General features: G+C 41.5%; 4 protein-coding genes across 4 annotated transcripts; 3 read left to right on the top strand and 1 right to left on the bottom strand.

Moving 5' to 3' along the window:
- Positions 1-712: 712 nt before the first annotated feature.
- On the bottom strand, positions 713-3,526 carry LOC306959925 (proteinase-activated receptor 3; the record flags this gene model as incomplete). The annotated part of the gene is made up of 2 exons (XM_079552180.1): positions 3,262-3,526; positions 713-1,791 (listed from the first exon to the last, which is right to left on the bottom strand). The coding sequence occupies exons 1-2, from the start codon at positions 3,326-3,328 to the stop codon at positions 713-715; spliced, it is 1,146 nt and encodes a 381-aa protein (XP_079408306.1). The 5' UTR covers positions 3,329-3,526.
- Positions 3,527-5,277: 1,751 nt separating this feature from the next.
- Positions 5,278-8,299, top strand: LOC306983190 (proteinase-activated receptor 1-like). The gene is made up of 2 exons (XM_079582963.1): positions 5,278-5,511; positions 6,682-8,299. The coding sequence occupies exons 1-2, from the start codon at positions 5,439-5,441 to the stop codon at positions 7,905-7,907; spliced, it is 1,299 nt and encodes a 432-aa protein (XP_079439089.1). The 5' UTR covers positions 5,278-5,438; the 3' UTR covers positions 7,908-8,299.
- A 1,876-nt stretch (positions 8,300-10,175) lies between these two features.
- On the top strand, positions 10,176-11,564 carry LOC306959792 (proteinase-activated receptor 2-like). Its single transcript, XM_079552006.1, has 2 exons — positions 10,176-10,275; positions 10,478-11,564. The coding sequence occupies exons 1-2, from the start codon at positions 10,194-10,196 to the stop codon at positions 11,536-11,538; spliced, it is 1,143 nt and encodes a 380-aa protein (XP_079408132.1). The 5' UTR covers positions 10,176-10,193; the 3' UTR covers positions 11,539-11,564.
- Positions 11,565-12,703: 1,139 nt separating this feature from the next.
- LOC306959791 (proteinase-activated receptor 2-like) lies at positions 12,704-14,183 on the top strand. Its single transcript, XM_079552005.1, has 2 exons — positions 12,704-12,804; positions 13,052-14,183. Exons 1-2 carry the CDS (start codon positions 12,738-12,740, stop codon positions 14,140-14,142), a joined length of 1,158 nt encoding a protein of 385 aa, XP_079408131.1. The 5' UTR covers positions 12,704-12,737; the 3' UTR covers positions 14,143-14,183.
- Positions 14,184-14,704: the final 521 nt, after the last annotated feature.

Here is a 14,704-nt window from a genome sequence, read left to right as displayed (position 1 = left end):
TGCGACTACTGATACAACTATGAATAAAAGTAAAATACTGATATTACAGTATCAATGATACTGTAATATCATTACACTGTATGGATATAGCCATCAGAGCGAAAATGCTGACTTCATAATATTACAGTACATTATGTTTGATTAAATATGGAACTTAAAAATCATATCAAAGTCAATTAAAAGATAATCACAAAAATAAGTATCGCCTTCATGTCATAGCAATAGCAAATAGCAACAGACTCTGTGCCACTCAATACTGACACACACACGCACACACACACACACACGAACACACACACACGCGAACACACACACACACACACACACACAAACACACACACACACACACACACACAGACACAGAGACACACACACACACACACATACACACCCGCATTCATAATTTGCAGCAGTTGATCACAGTTTCGTTTACAACTCTATTTCTTATTCACAGACTGCCCCATTCAAAATCCACAATGAATTTTTTGTATGTAAATATAATAACAAAATTTAAATGATTTGCTAAGAAAGATATGGACAGTTTTTGCTAATTTCTTTGCACATAAAACTCCTTATTATCATATACTATAACCTTACAGAAAACATCAGTGTACAGTGAGTTTCAAATTCATGTCTAAATTATTACATTTTTTCTTATTTACCTCCAATGTCTGAAAACAACAACATAACAAATGTTGCTCTTTGCTGAGGACTAGGTTGATACGCTGAAGCTCTTGCTCTTGACGGCTCTAGTGTAAGGATTGGATCCTGTTGAGCGAGACATGAGCATAAACAGGAAGGGATCCACTGCTGCGTGGAGGCAGCACAGACACACAGCCACATTAAAATACATGTACAAACCTTCTGTCCCATCAGCAAACAGCTGCACATAGTGGACAAAGTGAAGGACTCCAGCTGGAGTGAAGCAGATCAGAAATATGAGGAAGACAAGAGAGCTGCACCGAATGTACAGGCCCCAGTCAAAGTGGGACCGGTTCAGCTCAGCCAGGATGCGCACATAACACACCACGGATATTACCAAAGGCACAAGAAGCCCAAGGAGAGTCAAAAACAGGTTCCAGTACAGCAAAAACCTATGGGAATTAGATCCTAATGGCAAAATATCATGGCACGTGACGATTTCCAATTGTGGGATCCAGTAGCTCTGCTGGACCAGGAGCTCGGGAACTAAACCAGCTCCGAAGACCATCCACAGGACCACTGTCACCCAGGCTGTGCACGTCCTTTTGGGCAAGCTCTTATACCTGAACGGGTGCACCACAGCCAGATAGCCACTGGCACTGATGCAGGCCAGCGTCTGGGCAGAGCAATACAGGTTGCCATAGAAACAGGCAGACACAATGCGACAAGCAGCTTCTCCAAGTAGCCAGTTGTTTCCGTGGAGATGATAGTGAGCCCTGAAGAGGAGCGACAACAGCAGCAGCAGGTCGGACAGGGCCAGGCTGCAGTAGAGGATGGCAGAGGACACTTTACGCACTTTGGAGGCCAGGGTGCACAGGATGAACAGGTTCGCAGGGATCCCCACTGCCACGATTAGGATGTACAGGATGGGGATGAGGAGCGTGCTTGCTGGGCTTCGTAGGTAAGAGGCAGTTTGGTTACTCCTCAGGAGGAGGGCCGGGGTAGCGCCAGAGACGACCTTTGGAGAGGGTGACCCGGTACTGTTCAGATTAGAGGAGGACTCGGACAAAACCACAGGCTCCCCCTGAAAAGTCCTGGGTACAGCAATGAAGCTGCCGTTGGTTTCATTACGGGTTTCCTGCTTATGAGCTGCAACAAGAGAAGAATATTGTTTACCACAGACACAAGATGTAGATTTACAGAAGCAAACAATAACAACAGTCATTATTAGCCTACTACTAACAGCTCAGATAGTAGCTGATAGGAAAGATGTCAGTACCCTACAAAGGAAAAATGCAGTAACTGCTCTCTGGGTGAAACTGAGAAAACTGACTTTTTAGTTTTTTTGATGTCCTGTGAAATTGGTTTGAACTTTGTCATTGGTTTATTTTTTATTTTGTAGCTTTTTATGGTAGAATTATTGTGGGTATAAAACACAAACTCTAAATTTACTCTAGTCCCTTCAAATGCACATACTGCACTTTTCCTTTGTACGAGCCTACATTCCACATATGGTTATACAAAGGAAAAGTGCAGTATCTGCGTGCTTGTTGTGTCAATTTATGTTTTTTTTTTGCTTTCTGGTAATTATATTTATGTTAGTAGATTATCATCTGCATAAATATCCATCATAATTTGAGTATTTGAGATGTAAAAGTAATTTATGTTACACATTTTTTGGTTGTAAGGGGAATCCATACACTGTATTAGGAGTGGTTACACTCTATGTAACTCATTTTTATAAGAACCCAAACTATTTGGACTTGAATCTCATTTATTCAACAAACAAACTAATCCATTTTGAACTTAAATTCTAAACTTTGTACAAAAATGAAAAAGTAAATATATAAAAATATTCAATGAACAATGATTGAGTATACGTTTTTACTTTTGTGGCCATTTCGACCATCATCTGTGTTAGAGGATAACATTAAATCGCTATTTATCATACTGGGTCAGGCTGTACAGTCGTACTATCTCTGTCATAGCCTTGACTGTGGTGCTCAGGCGCCCACTCTCTGCCACTGAATGCTTGCGTATCAGTATGACGCTCTGAGAGGGTATTTATCCCTCTTCTGTGGAAGCATAGACAGACTTGAATGGTAGGACTAGCGCAATGTCTCGAGTTCATGTCTCCGGGTCCCGCACCGATGGTAAATAAACTTCTCCTGCATAAGACATCCAGACTGCTGCCTGTCATTCATCTATCCTCTCGAACACCATTGTTATTTCTCTAACAATCTGGCCCTGTGTCATAATCATTTTGTTGAGTGTTCGAAATTCAAGGCAGTGAAGTTGATGAAGCCGAGCCAGTCTTTGCTTAGGAGTCCTGGTTGCCATGGCAACCACAGTGGAATGTTCAGTTACTGCACTTTTCCTTGGTTTTTGTCTCAAATTTGTAGTTACTGCAAATTTAATCATGGATTTTCTCTCAAACGGAATAGTTTTGAAACAAACCACTTTGGTACAAGATAGTACCGATAAGAAGAAGTTCAAATCTTTCCTTTGTACGGTAGCTTCAGACTAATAGCTGAAAAGCCAAATACTTTCTTTAGGGGTGACGGGGGAAAAGCTTGAGAACATTACGCTTAATGAGTGAACAGAAGAACAAATACTCACCATAGTCTTGAAGTGAACTGTCAAAACACAAAGAAAAAGCCAAAAGTAAAAGCCCTAGCAGATCCATTTCCCTTTAGTGTGTAGCGTCCGTTTCCTTCGAGTGTCTCTAACTATTTTCACCTGTTTGGGGGAAAACTACTCCCCCAGTGCAGCAGCAAAAATGTGGGCTGCCTTCAGTTGCTGTTTTAACATGCAAAGAGTGAGCAGTTGAGGCAACGTCCCACAACGCCTCTCAGGGTGACGTCTCTGCCCCCTGACTCATGGTAATGCTGAAGGAAATGTGTATAGATGAGGTCAATTGTTAACCCTGTTTTACATTCTTACAAGTGTTGTGTTAGTGTTATTGTTATGTCCATGTCCAATAAATGAATAAATCACCAGTTCTCATTTAAACTATTGTACTTTGTAATGGGATAAAGTCTTTAACTGAATGAGAGGGAGATATACATGCAGCTCTGGTTTGAATATTCAGCTCTCAGCCTGTAAAACTGTACTTTTTATTTCTTTGTTTCCATCATAGTCCCTCAGTTTGACATGTTTTGTTTGATGATTTGCGTTCCCCAGACATTATGTTGATCGTTTGAGTATCAGCGACGTGCCTGGGGCCGGTGCAGATGCATCTTCTAGACAAAGTTGACTTCCTCGCTCTGACGCACGGTTATCGCACATCAAAACAAACTCACTACTTCCATCTTTGGTCTAAACAAGTTGTTGGGACTTACATATTTTAATCAAAGTGGGAGCTGAGTACTCAAGTAAGAGTATTAATTCTTCAACACAAGACTTCAAGGATTGTAAATGTTGTTAATAACAGATTATTTTCTTGTATAAATAGAATGCTGTAAATAATGTGTTTGGATCACTCTTGGTCACATAAGTGGGCAATTTAGAAAACTTCCTGCCATTTCCTTCATTCTTTCCCAAACTGTTGACTAAACACCGTGAAATGTTTGTGAACTCAGCGTCATGGAAAAGTTAGGCCTTATATATAGTCATCTGTAGATTGAAGTCAGGTCTTGGTCTGATCAGCTGAAACAACAAACAATGACGGATTCTCCTCATGATTCTCCTCAAAGCATGATCAATTAGAAGTTCACACTAGTATCAAATTAAAAGTCATTTTCACTTTCTTTGATAATAATAGTTTTGTGACTTTTTAGTCTTTTCCACTGGAAAATAACAGGAACTGTGAGGTGGAGCCTGGCAGTGTGCCATGGGCCTAATCTCCCACAGTCTGTATCCTGTCCCCTCCAAACAGGAATAGTAAATTTAGGAACGCCCTTTAGCACTGGACACCGTGTACTGCTACAGTTTAGAGCTGAACTGAATAAGTGAAACATCTGGTGAAAAAAAATCCTTTAAACCTTTATGTGAATGAAGCATGAAGCTTAGCATTTTATTGATTTGATATATATGCACTTAAGCATACCCTGACCAACTCCCTCTTTGAGAATACATTTCTTCTCTTCGCACTCCCACGCCTTCCTGTGCTCATGTCTATGACCAGATGTTATTGATCATGACTGAGACAGAGACACTTAGCCTGTCTTCATTTTTCAGTCTCTCTTAATTCCTATTTTATCCCCCATATAAAAGAAATAAAAGAGGGGGTACATTATTAACCATGGTGACAGAAATGAGTTTAAAAGCACATTTCACAAATGTCAGGGAGCAATAGGATACTGCCATGGTACTTCTATACTTCAATCAACAAGGCCACAACAACAACAGGCGTAATAATAATAATAATAATAATAATAATAATAATAATAATAATAATAATAATAATAATAATAATAATAATAGTAATAAAGCGCTGACTGCGACTTACAAAGTCCACAAACACTAAATTGTAGAAGAGCACAGATTGGTTATGGGATGCTGTATTTGTTTTTTGTGAGCTTGAAAGGCATAACACGGTGTCCCAGTGAACCGTTCCCACCGGAGCCCCCTCTCTGTGATTGGACCGGGCCCATGTCTGTGTGACGGGAAGCTGACATCAGGACAAAGGAATTCTGCAGAGCGCCGCTGGTTGGAGGAACCCCTGGACTGGGGCTGAATCGGACAGAAAAGCGCTCGGACTCTTGGACTGAACTCATTACGACATATTAGACAATCTGGAACAAGTTGGCGAGTTCAAGCACTTTACGGAATATTTGGACGTTTCTTTGGGCAGAATGGCTCCCCGGTTTGTGTTACTTTGTTTCACTTTGCTGTGGGCCAGTGCTGCTTCCGCTGCAGGACATAACGGTAAGATTAGAGGTCCTTATGATTATGCTTTATCCATGTTTCAATACGCTGTCCCTTGTGGACACCTGCGCGTGCGGCATGTGTTCCTTGGAATAATGTGTGAATACGACAATAGGTTAAAATCTATATTAAAGCATGCAAGATGCCTGGATTACAGTGGAGGGAAGTAGTTAAGCTATAACTATCACTTCTCTAACATGCACAAATGAAACTAAACGCGGCGCAGGGTATGCTTTTCATGACTAAACAACATTATAACATGGGGAGAAAAAAAAGAGCCAGGAGCCAGGATGTAAACCCACAATGATGAGACTTGAACAGCCTGGTGTCCTCACACAAAAGTTGAACCTGTTTCTCCCAGGCCGCGTGAAAATGTATGAAGTCTGAATAATCTGTTTTTAGTCCTTTTCTTATCTTCGTGGCTCCTCACTCACACCGCGCCCCGAGAACACCCCCGTCCTCCAACAGCTCCACTGGCTCCAATGCTGCATCCCATACAAGCTCTTCCTCCTCACCTACAAGTCCGATCATAACCTGTCCCTCCCACCTCACGGAGCTCCTGCATCCCGCAGTTTGATGTATTATTATTAGATTAAATCTTGTACAAAGCACAAAATACATTAGAGTATAATAATAACAAAGTCAATAACAGTTTAAAGCAGGGGTAGGCAAGTTTGTCATAGAGGGCCGAATTTTATCATTGCCGAAACACCAAGGGCCAAACCTCACCATTGTAGCCGAGAGTAAAGACCGTTCTTCTGCAAATGGCAATGTTTTACATCAGGTGGTTTGACTTTTGGATCCATCTTTGCCCTATAGGATGACAAGCCGCGACCCAAAAAAAGGTTCCCTAAAGGCTCGTGACCCACTGAAAATGGTCCCAACCCACCAGTTGAGAATCATAATGACCAAGTGGGATGTTCTGCCAGGACATTAAAAAAAAATATTGACACTATTTCTCAAATTTGTTGAGTACTTTAACAGAAATTTGAACCCTTATTCCCATAATGATATTTCTCAAATTCATCTTGAGGGCCAGAGGTTCATTTCTGGGGGCCAGATTTGGCCCCCGGGCCTGACGTTGCCTACCCCTGGTTTAAAGCAACTGCACTCATTTTAACCTCCTCCTGTAATTAATTATGGACATGTTTCTGTCTTTCTGTCTTGTAGGTTCTTCTGGTGTTGTTCCAAGGACCTTTGGCGTTTCTTATTATGACGCTGAAATACTGGACATTGAGGGACTTTTGTCCGAGACAGACGCTGATGTTGGGAAATCGAATACCTCAGTCCAACACCTCTCTGAAGACACTGTGCTGTTCCTCACAGGCCCCATGTCCACTCTCCTCATGCCCTCATGGTACTCACTGGTCTGTGTTATCAGTGTGCCTGTGAATCTGTGTGCCATGCTCGCCTTTGCCCGAAGGATACGCCCCAAGAAACCCGCTGCCATCTACATGCTAAACTTGGCGTGCGCTGACCTGCTCTTCACGCTGCTCCTCCCATTTAAGATTGCGTACCAGTTTTTAGGCAACAACTGGATCTTTGGGGAGGTCATGTGCCGCGTGGTGACTGCAGCATTTTACTGGAACATGTATTGCTCTGTTCTGCTCATATGTTGCATCAGCGTAGACCGACTCCTTGCTGTGGTCTATCCTATCTACTCTCTGTCTTGGAGGAGGCCACAAAATGCAATCATCGCTTGTGTGACCATGTGGATACTCTCTTTTATTGGCTCCTCACCCCTATTTCTCTCCAACCAGACCGTATTCCTGGACAGATTAAACATCACCACATGTCATGATGTGCAGCCACTAAACGAGCTCGAGTGGAACTACAAAATCTATTTCCTCACCATCTGTTGCTTGCTCTTCTTCCTGCCCTTGCTGATTTCTGTTGTGTCATACACTCGGGTCATCTGGACTCTGAGCAGGGTCCCACTGGGGATTCGTGGAAGCTCCCGCAAAAAGACAAGAGCTATGGTGATGGCTGCAACTGTGCTGGTCATCTTTGTGCTGTGCTTTATGCCAACTAACTGTGTCCTGCTAGCACACTACCTCCAGTTTGATAAGGGAGTCCAGACCAGCCTCCAGGACACGGACAGATCATATGCTCTCTACCTGGTGTTTCTGTGTTTGGGCAGTGTCAACTGCTGCTTAGATCCCATGGTCTACTACTTTGGCTCCTCCCAGTGCCAAAAGGAACTCTCCAGTGTGCTGAGATGTGAGAGGACTTCATCTGTTTGCAGCACCAGCCCTTCATCAAGTGACTCATTCAAGTCCAGCCGTAAGGCCATGCTGAAAAGCAGTCGGACAGAAAGTTCCAAGCTAAATCCCTCTTCAGAAACAGAATCCTATCAAACCAATCTCAGCAGTCAGTACAAGAAACTGTTGGTCTGATGAACTGAATTTCCTGACATAGCCTAGCCCAAGCCTGATACCAAAATGTGTTAAATATGTTGTTGTGAATCACATTTGAGCTTTTTACCATCTTTTGCTGATGTTCTGAAATAACATACCTGGAGTTGTGTTTTGTTTCATCCATGCCTGTGCGCTTGTTCATCCTCTTCTTTACAAAACCTCAAGCTTGTATCAGGTGGTGCTCTACTGCTTTTAAATTCCACCTAGCGTCACTTGCTCTGATTATTTCACAACTCAAATTTCCTCCACTACAAAGCACTGTATACTTTTGTTTTAGCTACTGTATTTAAGCAGACTCACTGTCCTCCGTGTCAGCAGGAGATCAGGCCTTTTGTGTGGTCAGAAATTAGGGCGTAACTATTTTTAGCTGTTACTTTACCGTGTACTGTTACATTATGGGCTCATTGCTATAAAACATTAAATACCAACTGTATGTCCCGATAAAATTTCCCTATAGGGACAATAAAGTACACATAGACCTTAAAAAAAAATCTAATATAAGACATTTGATGAATGAAAACACGTGTCATAATAAACAATAAAAGCACCAGCATGGCTTGGCACATGCAGCTTTTATTTAGATTAAAAACATACATGCTTATAGTCTACATGGATGTGTAACTTTTTTTTTGTAAATTTTATGCTATTGCCACTCCTCTGTAAAATGTATCAAATTATTTTCATGATATAAAGTAAAATATTATTACAATTATGTCCTGTTTTCTTTTGGGCGTTTGCTGAAATAAACTACTTTAAATTGCGCTTTGTAAAGCGGTGTGCTGCCCCCTGCTGGTACAGGTGTGTCGTGTATAAGGTCTAGTCCCCTGCATCCTACTGTATCAGGGGAACCTATTCATAAAGTACATGCTTTTGAAGTACTTGCTCTTCTTGTAGTTTCATTCACAGCACGTTTTTTTCCCCGTGAGCCATATTATTCAATATCAATTTGAGTGGCCTTGAAAAGTCAAGCCCTTATATTCTTCTCGTTGAAACATATGAAAAATATAGTTCTTGCTTTATCTTAAGAATGATTTATTTTACATCGTCTGTCTTTGAAAATATCATATTCTTACTGTTGTTACCAGTGTTGGGGAGAATATGTGGAAATTGTATTTAGTTACAGAATACTTAATAGTCGCTTTAAAACGTATTTAGTTACTTTATCTAATCAGAGCATTGTATTCTGAATACTTAGAATACTTTCATGTTGATTTGCATAATATTCATGTAGGCTATAAATGTGGCATGTTACCAACTTTGCAAATGCCCACAGCCCAGAAAGACAGAGCTAAACTTTTTGGTTTGATCCTTTTTAAATGTAATGACTGAGTACTTTGATGTATTCCTCTGACATCAAGAAAGTAACTGTATTCTGAATACCCTAATACCCTCAAACGAAAAAGTAACTGTACCTGAATACAGTTACCCAAAGTTAGTATTCTATAACTAAACTTTTGCGCTCGTGATAGATAGATAGATAGATAGATAGATAGATAGATAGATAGATAGATAGATAGATAGATAGATAGATAGATAGATAGATAGATAGATAGATAGATAGATAAAGATAGATAGATAGATAGATAGATAGATAGATAGATAGATAGATAGATAGATAGATAGATAGATAGATAGATAGATAGATAGATAGATAGATAGATAGATGGATGGATGGCTAGATAGATAGATAGATAGATAGACAGACAGACAGACAGACAGACAGACAGACAGACAGACAGACAGACAGACAGACAGACAGACAGACAGACAGACAGACAGACAGACAGACAGATAGATAGATAGATAGATAGATAGATAGATAGATAGATAGATAGATAGATAAGATAAGATAAGATAAGATAAGATAAGATAAGATAAGATAAGATAAGATAAGATAAGATAAGATAGTTCCAAAACTCCAAAACCACTTCACGAGCTTCACTTTATGCCCTCGACGCGAAGATCACATGACTCTGTGACGTCACACGGGTGTCAAAAACGCACTCCGCACTCTCAAAGCAGTTTACCCACAACCGCGAAGAGCTTGTTAAAATAGCAGCTATTACAACGAGTCCAAAACCACTTCACGAGCTTCACGTACCTGTATGGCCTCGGCCCGAAGATCACATGACTCTGTGACGTCACACAGGTGTCCAAACGCACTCCGGCAGTTTTATCCACAACCGCGAAGAGCTCAACCGCAGCCACACCTGTGTTCTTACTTCGCCTCGTTAAACCCCCTCGATTAGACTTTAAACCCCACCAATGTCTCCAACTATAGCACGGATTCGACCGCTGTTTCTTCTCATGTATTTCGTGCAGACCTGCGTGGGAATTATAGAAAGTGGTAAGCTTTTTTTTTTACTACGAGGCTACCTCCTCCTCTTAAATGTCAATCTCCTTTGTTGCTAATGCATTGTTTTGAAACGAAAGGCGCTCAGCAAACCGTGATTAGCAAACAGCTCAGATTACAACGTTGCACATTTGTCCTAACAGGTGATTGTGAGCAAACGTTGTTCTGCAATTTAAGTACCTCTTTTCATCTACAGATTTTGGAAAAGGCTTCACTGGAGAAGAAACCAAGGAAGGAGTTCGAGCCACCTTACAAGCCAAGCATGTGCTGAGCAGTAAGCTTACAACCGTCTTCCTCCCAGTCATCTACATCATTGTGTTTGCTGTGGGGCTGCCTGCAAACGCCCTGGCCATTTGGGTGTTCCTGTTCAGAATCAAGAAGAAGCATCCCTCCTCCATTTACATGGCAAACCTCGCCCTGGCCGATCTGCTGTTTGTCATCTGGGTGCCGCTGAAGATTGCATACCACTTCAACGGCAACGACTGGATTTATGGAGAGGGCTTGTGCAAAGTGCTGGTTGCGTTCTTCTATGGCAACATGTACTGCTCCATCTTGTTCATTACGTGCATCAGTGTGCAGCGTTACTGGGCTGTGGTTCACCCTCTGACCCAGCTGCAGAAGAACAACTGCGTGGCCGTAGCCCTGTCGGTCACTGTGTGGATTGTGGTCTGGGTCATCACTGTGCCCCTGTACCTTTACGATCAGGAGGTCCGAGTTACGAACATGGACATTTTCACTTGTCACGATGTCACCAGGCCTAGTCAGAAGGAGATGGCGGCGGGTTACTTCTTCACCATGGGAACTCTGGGGTTTATTGTCCCTTTGTTTGTGTGCATCGTGTCTTATGTCCTCATGCTGAAGGCTCTCCGAAATAACATGTCTGACCCCAACATTGCCAAGAAGCGAAGGAAAGCCATTATACTCATCATCACAGTGCTGGTGTTGTTTATAGTCTGCTTCACGCCGAGTAATATAATGTTACTGGTTCACTATAGTCTGCTTTTGAGTGGGGCCACCAACAATATGTACGGATTCTACATTACTACCCTGTGTTTGGCCAGTCTCAACAGCTGCATTGATCCTTTCGTGTACTACTTTATTTCTGAGGACTTCAGGGACCACGTCAAGAACACTTTCCTGTGTCGAAGCGAGCGCACCGTCGAGAGGATGAGGATCTCTTTTAGTGCGCTAAAATACTCGAAGAAGAGCAATACCTACAGCTCTGACACTGCCAACACACAGAGTACTGACTGCTAGTCAACTATTGAATCAAGTTACTGCCTTTTACATAGTATTATTTTCAATGATTATTTGATTGTGGACTTCTTGTTCTTCTTGTTTCCTTCTACTCATCAGCATGTGTTTATTATTATTATTGTTATTATTATTATCTGGTGTTGTTTATTACTCGGACAAAATGTGAGTCTTTTTTTATTTACAATTTTGTTTTACCATTTGTTTTTTTGCTCGATGTTAATAAAACTTTTTCATATAATCAAATCTTATGGCTGGTTTCAATGGTCGCACCTTTTTGCTGAACAAACACTGCTCTGTTTACTATTTCTAGTGAGAAGCTTGTGTTGAGAATGTCACAGAGGTTATTATTATTATTATTTTTTTCACCTACACATAAGGCCCCACTTTACATATTATATTTGTGGCACATTTGGATAGGCAGCCTTCGCCTACATGCAGGGGCGGACTGGGACTGAAAAACAGCCCTGGAATCTGACCAGCCTGGCCCAAATTAGCGTAAATGTGCACTTACCACCCGCCTTAACGCAGCGCGTTTTCTCCAGTTTGGCTTTACCCAAATCTAAGAGACCTACAAAAGTGAATGTAGCTTTTTGTCAAGTCGCCACATTTTTTGTCATATTTTTGTTGTTTTTTCATTACTTTTTTGTGGCTTTTTGTTGTGTTTTTGTCACATTTTTTCTATAATTTTTTGTTGTGTTTTTGTCACACTTTTTCTATATTTTTGTTGTGTTTTTGTCATGTTTTTGTGGCCTTTTTGTTGCTTTTTTCGTTGCTTTGTTGTTGTGTTTTTGTTGACTTTTCATCACATTTTTGTCACTTTTTTTGTTGCTTTTACGGCACATTTTTGTTTTCTTTTCATTCTCTTTTTTGTCGCTATTTTGATGCTTTTCTTTTTAGCTTTTAGATTTGGGTAAAGCTCGGTTAAGGCGGGACCAGTGGCCCTAGAGCCAGTGGCCCTTCTGTGCTCTTCCAGAATGGACATACTAGTCCGCCCCTGCCTACGTGCCCTAAATGATACACGGACAACTATGGCAGGTATTTTGAGTGGGCGGGGCCATTGAGGCGGTGACGACACTGCACTTCCAGGTAGTCTCGGGGAGGTGCCCTTTGTGCTCATTGCGCAAGTATGCAGAGAGTTGAAGAAGCTCTTTCGGTGTAATTCCGTGGCAGAAATAGTTAAACATTCGTTGAAGCACAACATGGATTTTAATTACCCTCTTTTAGTTCTGTTGGTGTTGTGTTGCTCCTCAGCGGCTTTTGATCCAAGTAAGTAGACCTACTTCTCCGTGAGACATCGCCTCTAATTTTCAGACGATAGGGAGTTTTGTTTTTTAAATTAAGTTTTAAGTTGCAGTTTATTCAGCGCATTGTCAAGCGAAACTCGCATTCGAGAGACGAGATGACTTTCAGAGTTAAAATCCAACCATTAACGTGCTCGTTCATCACGTTTAGCCTACGTTTTAAAGTTATTTGTCCTGTAATTCCAGTTCATAATATTTATTTCTATTTTCAGAAAAGGGACGGGGATTTTTCGGACGCGTGGACCCAGAAAACACGGATCTAGTGACTTTAGATGAGGCCGCCATTGTGACCCTAAAGAGTGATCTGACAACCGTCTTCATGCCAATCCTATACATTATCGTGTTTGCCTTGGGACTCCCGGCAAACTGCATGGCTATATATGTTTTTCTCTTTCGGGTTAAAAAGAAGCACCCATCGTCCATCTACATGGCCAATTTGGCTCTGGCTGACCTCTTGTTTGTCATCTGGATTCCTCTCAAGATATCTTACCATTTCAATGGAAATAACTGGACCTATGGAGAACCTCTTTGTAAAGTCCTTGTGGGCTTCTTCTATGGCAACATGTACTGCTCGATTCTTTTTATTGCCTGCCTCAGTGTGCAGAGATATTGGGGTGTCGCCCATCCGCTGTCCCAGCAAAGAAAGAATAATAAGGTGGCTATAGGCGTCTGTCTTGCTGTTTGGGCTTTCATTTGGCTCTCAACAACTCCACTTTACTTGTATGACCAGACCGCCAAGATCAAAGACCCCAACATCACCACTTGCCATGACGTAAACATCATCAAGGACCCTCTGAACCCATTTCCTTCAGTCAAGCTGCCCTTCTATTATTTTATTTTTATGGGATTGGTTGTGTTCCTGGTCCCATGTGTCGTCATTATTGTAGCTTACATATTATTGCTCAAAGCTTTAGGAAACAGATTGGAGGACAGCACAGCTTCCAAGAACCGTCAGAAAGCAGTAGTGTTGATAGTGGTTGTACTGGTCACATTTGTGATTTGTTTTATACCCAGTAATATCATGTTAGTGATACATTACTCACTGCTAAAAGATGGACTTCCCAACAATGGCTACAGTTTCTACATCTCCACGTTATGTTTGGCCAGCCTTAACAGTTGCCTGGACCCCTTTATCTACTACTATGTGTCCGAGGACTTCAGGAATCATGTGAAGAACACCCTGCTGTGCCGCAGCAGCAGAACTGTGGAGAGGATGAGAGTGTCTTTCAGTTCAATGAAATACTCGAGAAAGAGCAAGTCGTATGTGTCCGAATCTGGGACCACTCAGACAAGTTCTTGTTAGGACCAAAGAGAACTGAACGACACATGTGCCTGGACATGTGCTGGTGTTTTTGTAGCTACAGGTCAAAAGGACCTGAGGATGGAGATGATTTTCCAGAACTCAGGCCGAGAGCTTTGTCCACTAATCAATAACCTCAGCATATTGGATCGCCAAAGATGTTTTTATGCACCGACATTATGTTTTTATGGATCTTTGTTTTCATTGTGAACATATTTTGTTATTTAATACAGAAAAAGTCACAGCCTGTTACTTGCATTTACGTCATTGCCATTTATGACTGATAACAGTTGCACTGAATTGTTGTACGCTTTTTATTTTAAAATACAGTAGAGGCTGTTTTTAATGCTCTTGTAAATAAATGATAAAATTGATGTCTGTTTTCTGTGAAACTTTTTGCCACGTTGTAAAATAAACCCTACAGCATGTGAGTCACTCTGGAGTTGTCTCAGAACTTGTTGGTCTGATTTGTTGAAAGAAGGATGAAGGCGGGACTTGTCTGTGATGAGTGATAATCTCCTCTTGTTTGTGGAATTTGTGGAATGTGTTGGTTTACCTAAGAACA

This window comes from Gobius niger (genome assembly GCF_951799975.1).
Source record: "Gobius niger genome assembly, chromosome: 2".
Taxonomy (NCBI): domain Eukaryota; kingdom Metazoa; phylum Chordata; class Actinopteri; order Gobiiformes; family Gobiidae; genus Gobius; species Gobius niger.
This window is presented reverse-complemented; position numbering and strand designations above follow the sequence as displayed.

Bases quoted from the DNA above. Each gene is read 5' to 3' on its own strand.
- LOC306983190 (XM_079582963.1), top strand. From the start codon at position 5,439: ATGGCTCCCCGGTTTGTGTTACTTTGTTTCACTTTGCTGTGGGCCAGT. The intron at 5,512-6,681 runs GTAAGATTAGAG...TCTGTCTTGTAG, and splicing joins TTCCGCTGCAGGACATAACG to GTTCTTCTGGTGTTGTTCCA.
- LOC306959792 (XM_079552006.1), top strand. From the start codon at position 10,194: ATGTCTCCAACTATAGCACGGATTCGACCGCTGTTTCTTCTCATGTAT. The intron at 10,276-10,477 runs GTAAGCTTTTTT...TTTCATCTACAG, and splicing joins CGTGGGAATTATAGAAAGTG to ATTTTGGAAAAGGCTTCACT.
- LOC306959791 (XM_079552005.1), top strand. From the start codon at position 12,738: ATGGATTTTAATTACCCTCTTTTAGTTCTGTTGGTGTTGTGTTGCTCC. The intron at 12,805-13,051 runs GTAAGTAGACCT...TTCTATTTTCAG, and splicing joins CTCAGCGGCTTTTGATCCAA to AAAAGGGACGGGGATTTTTC.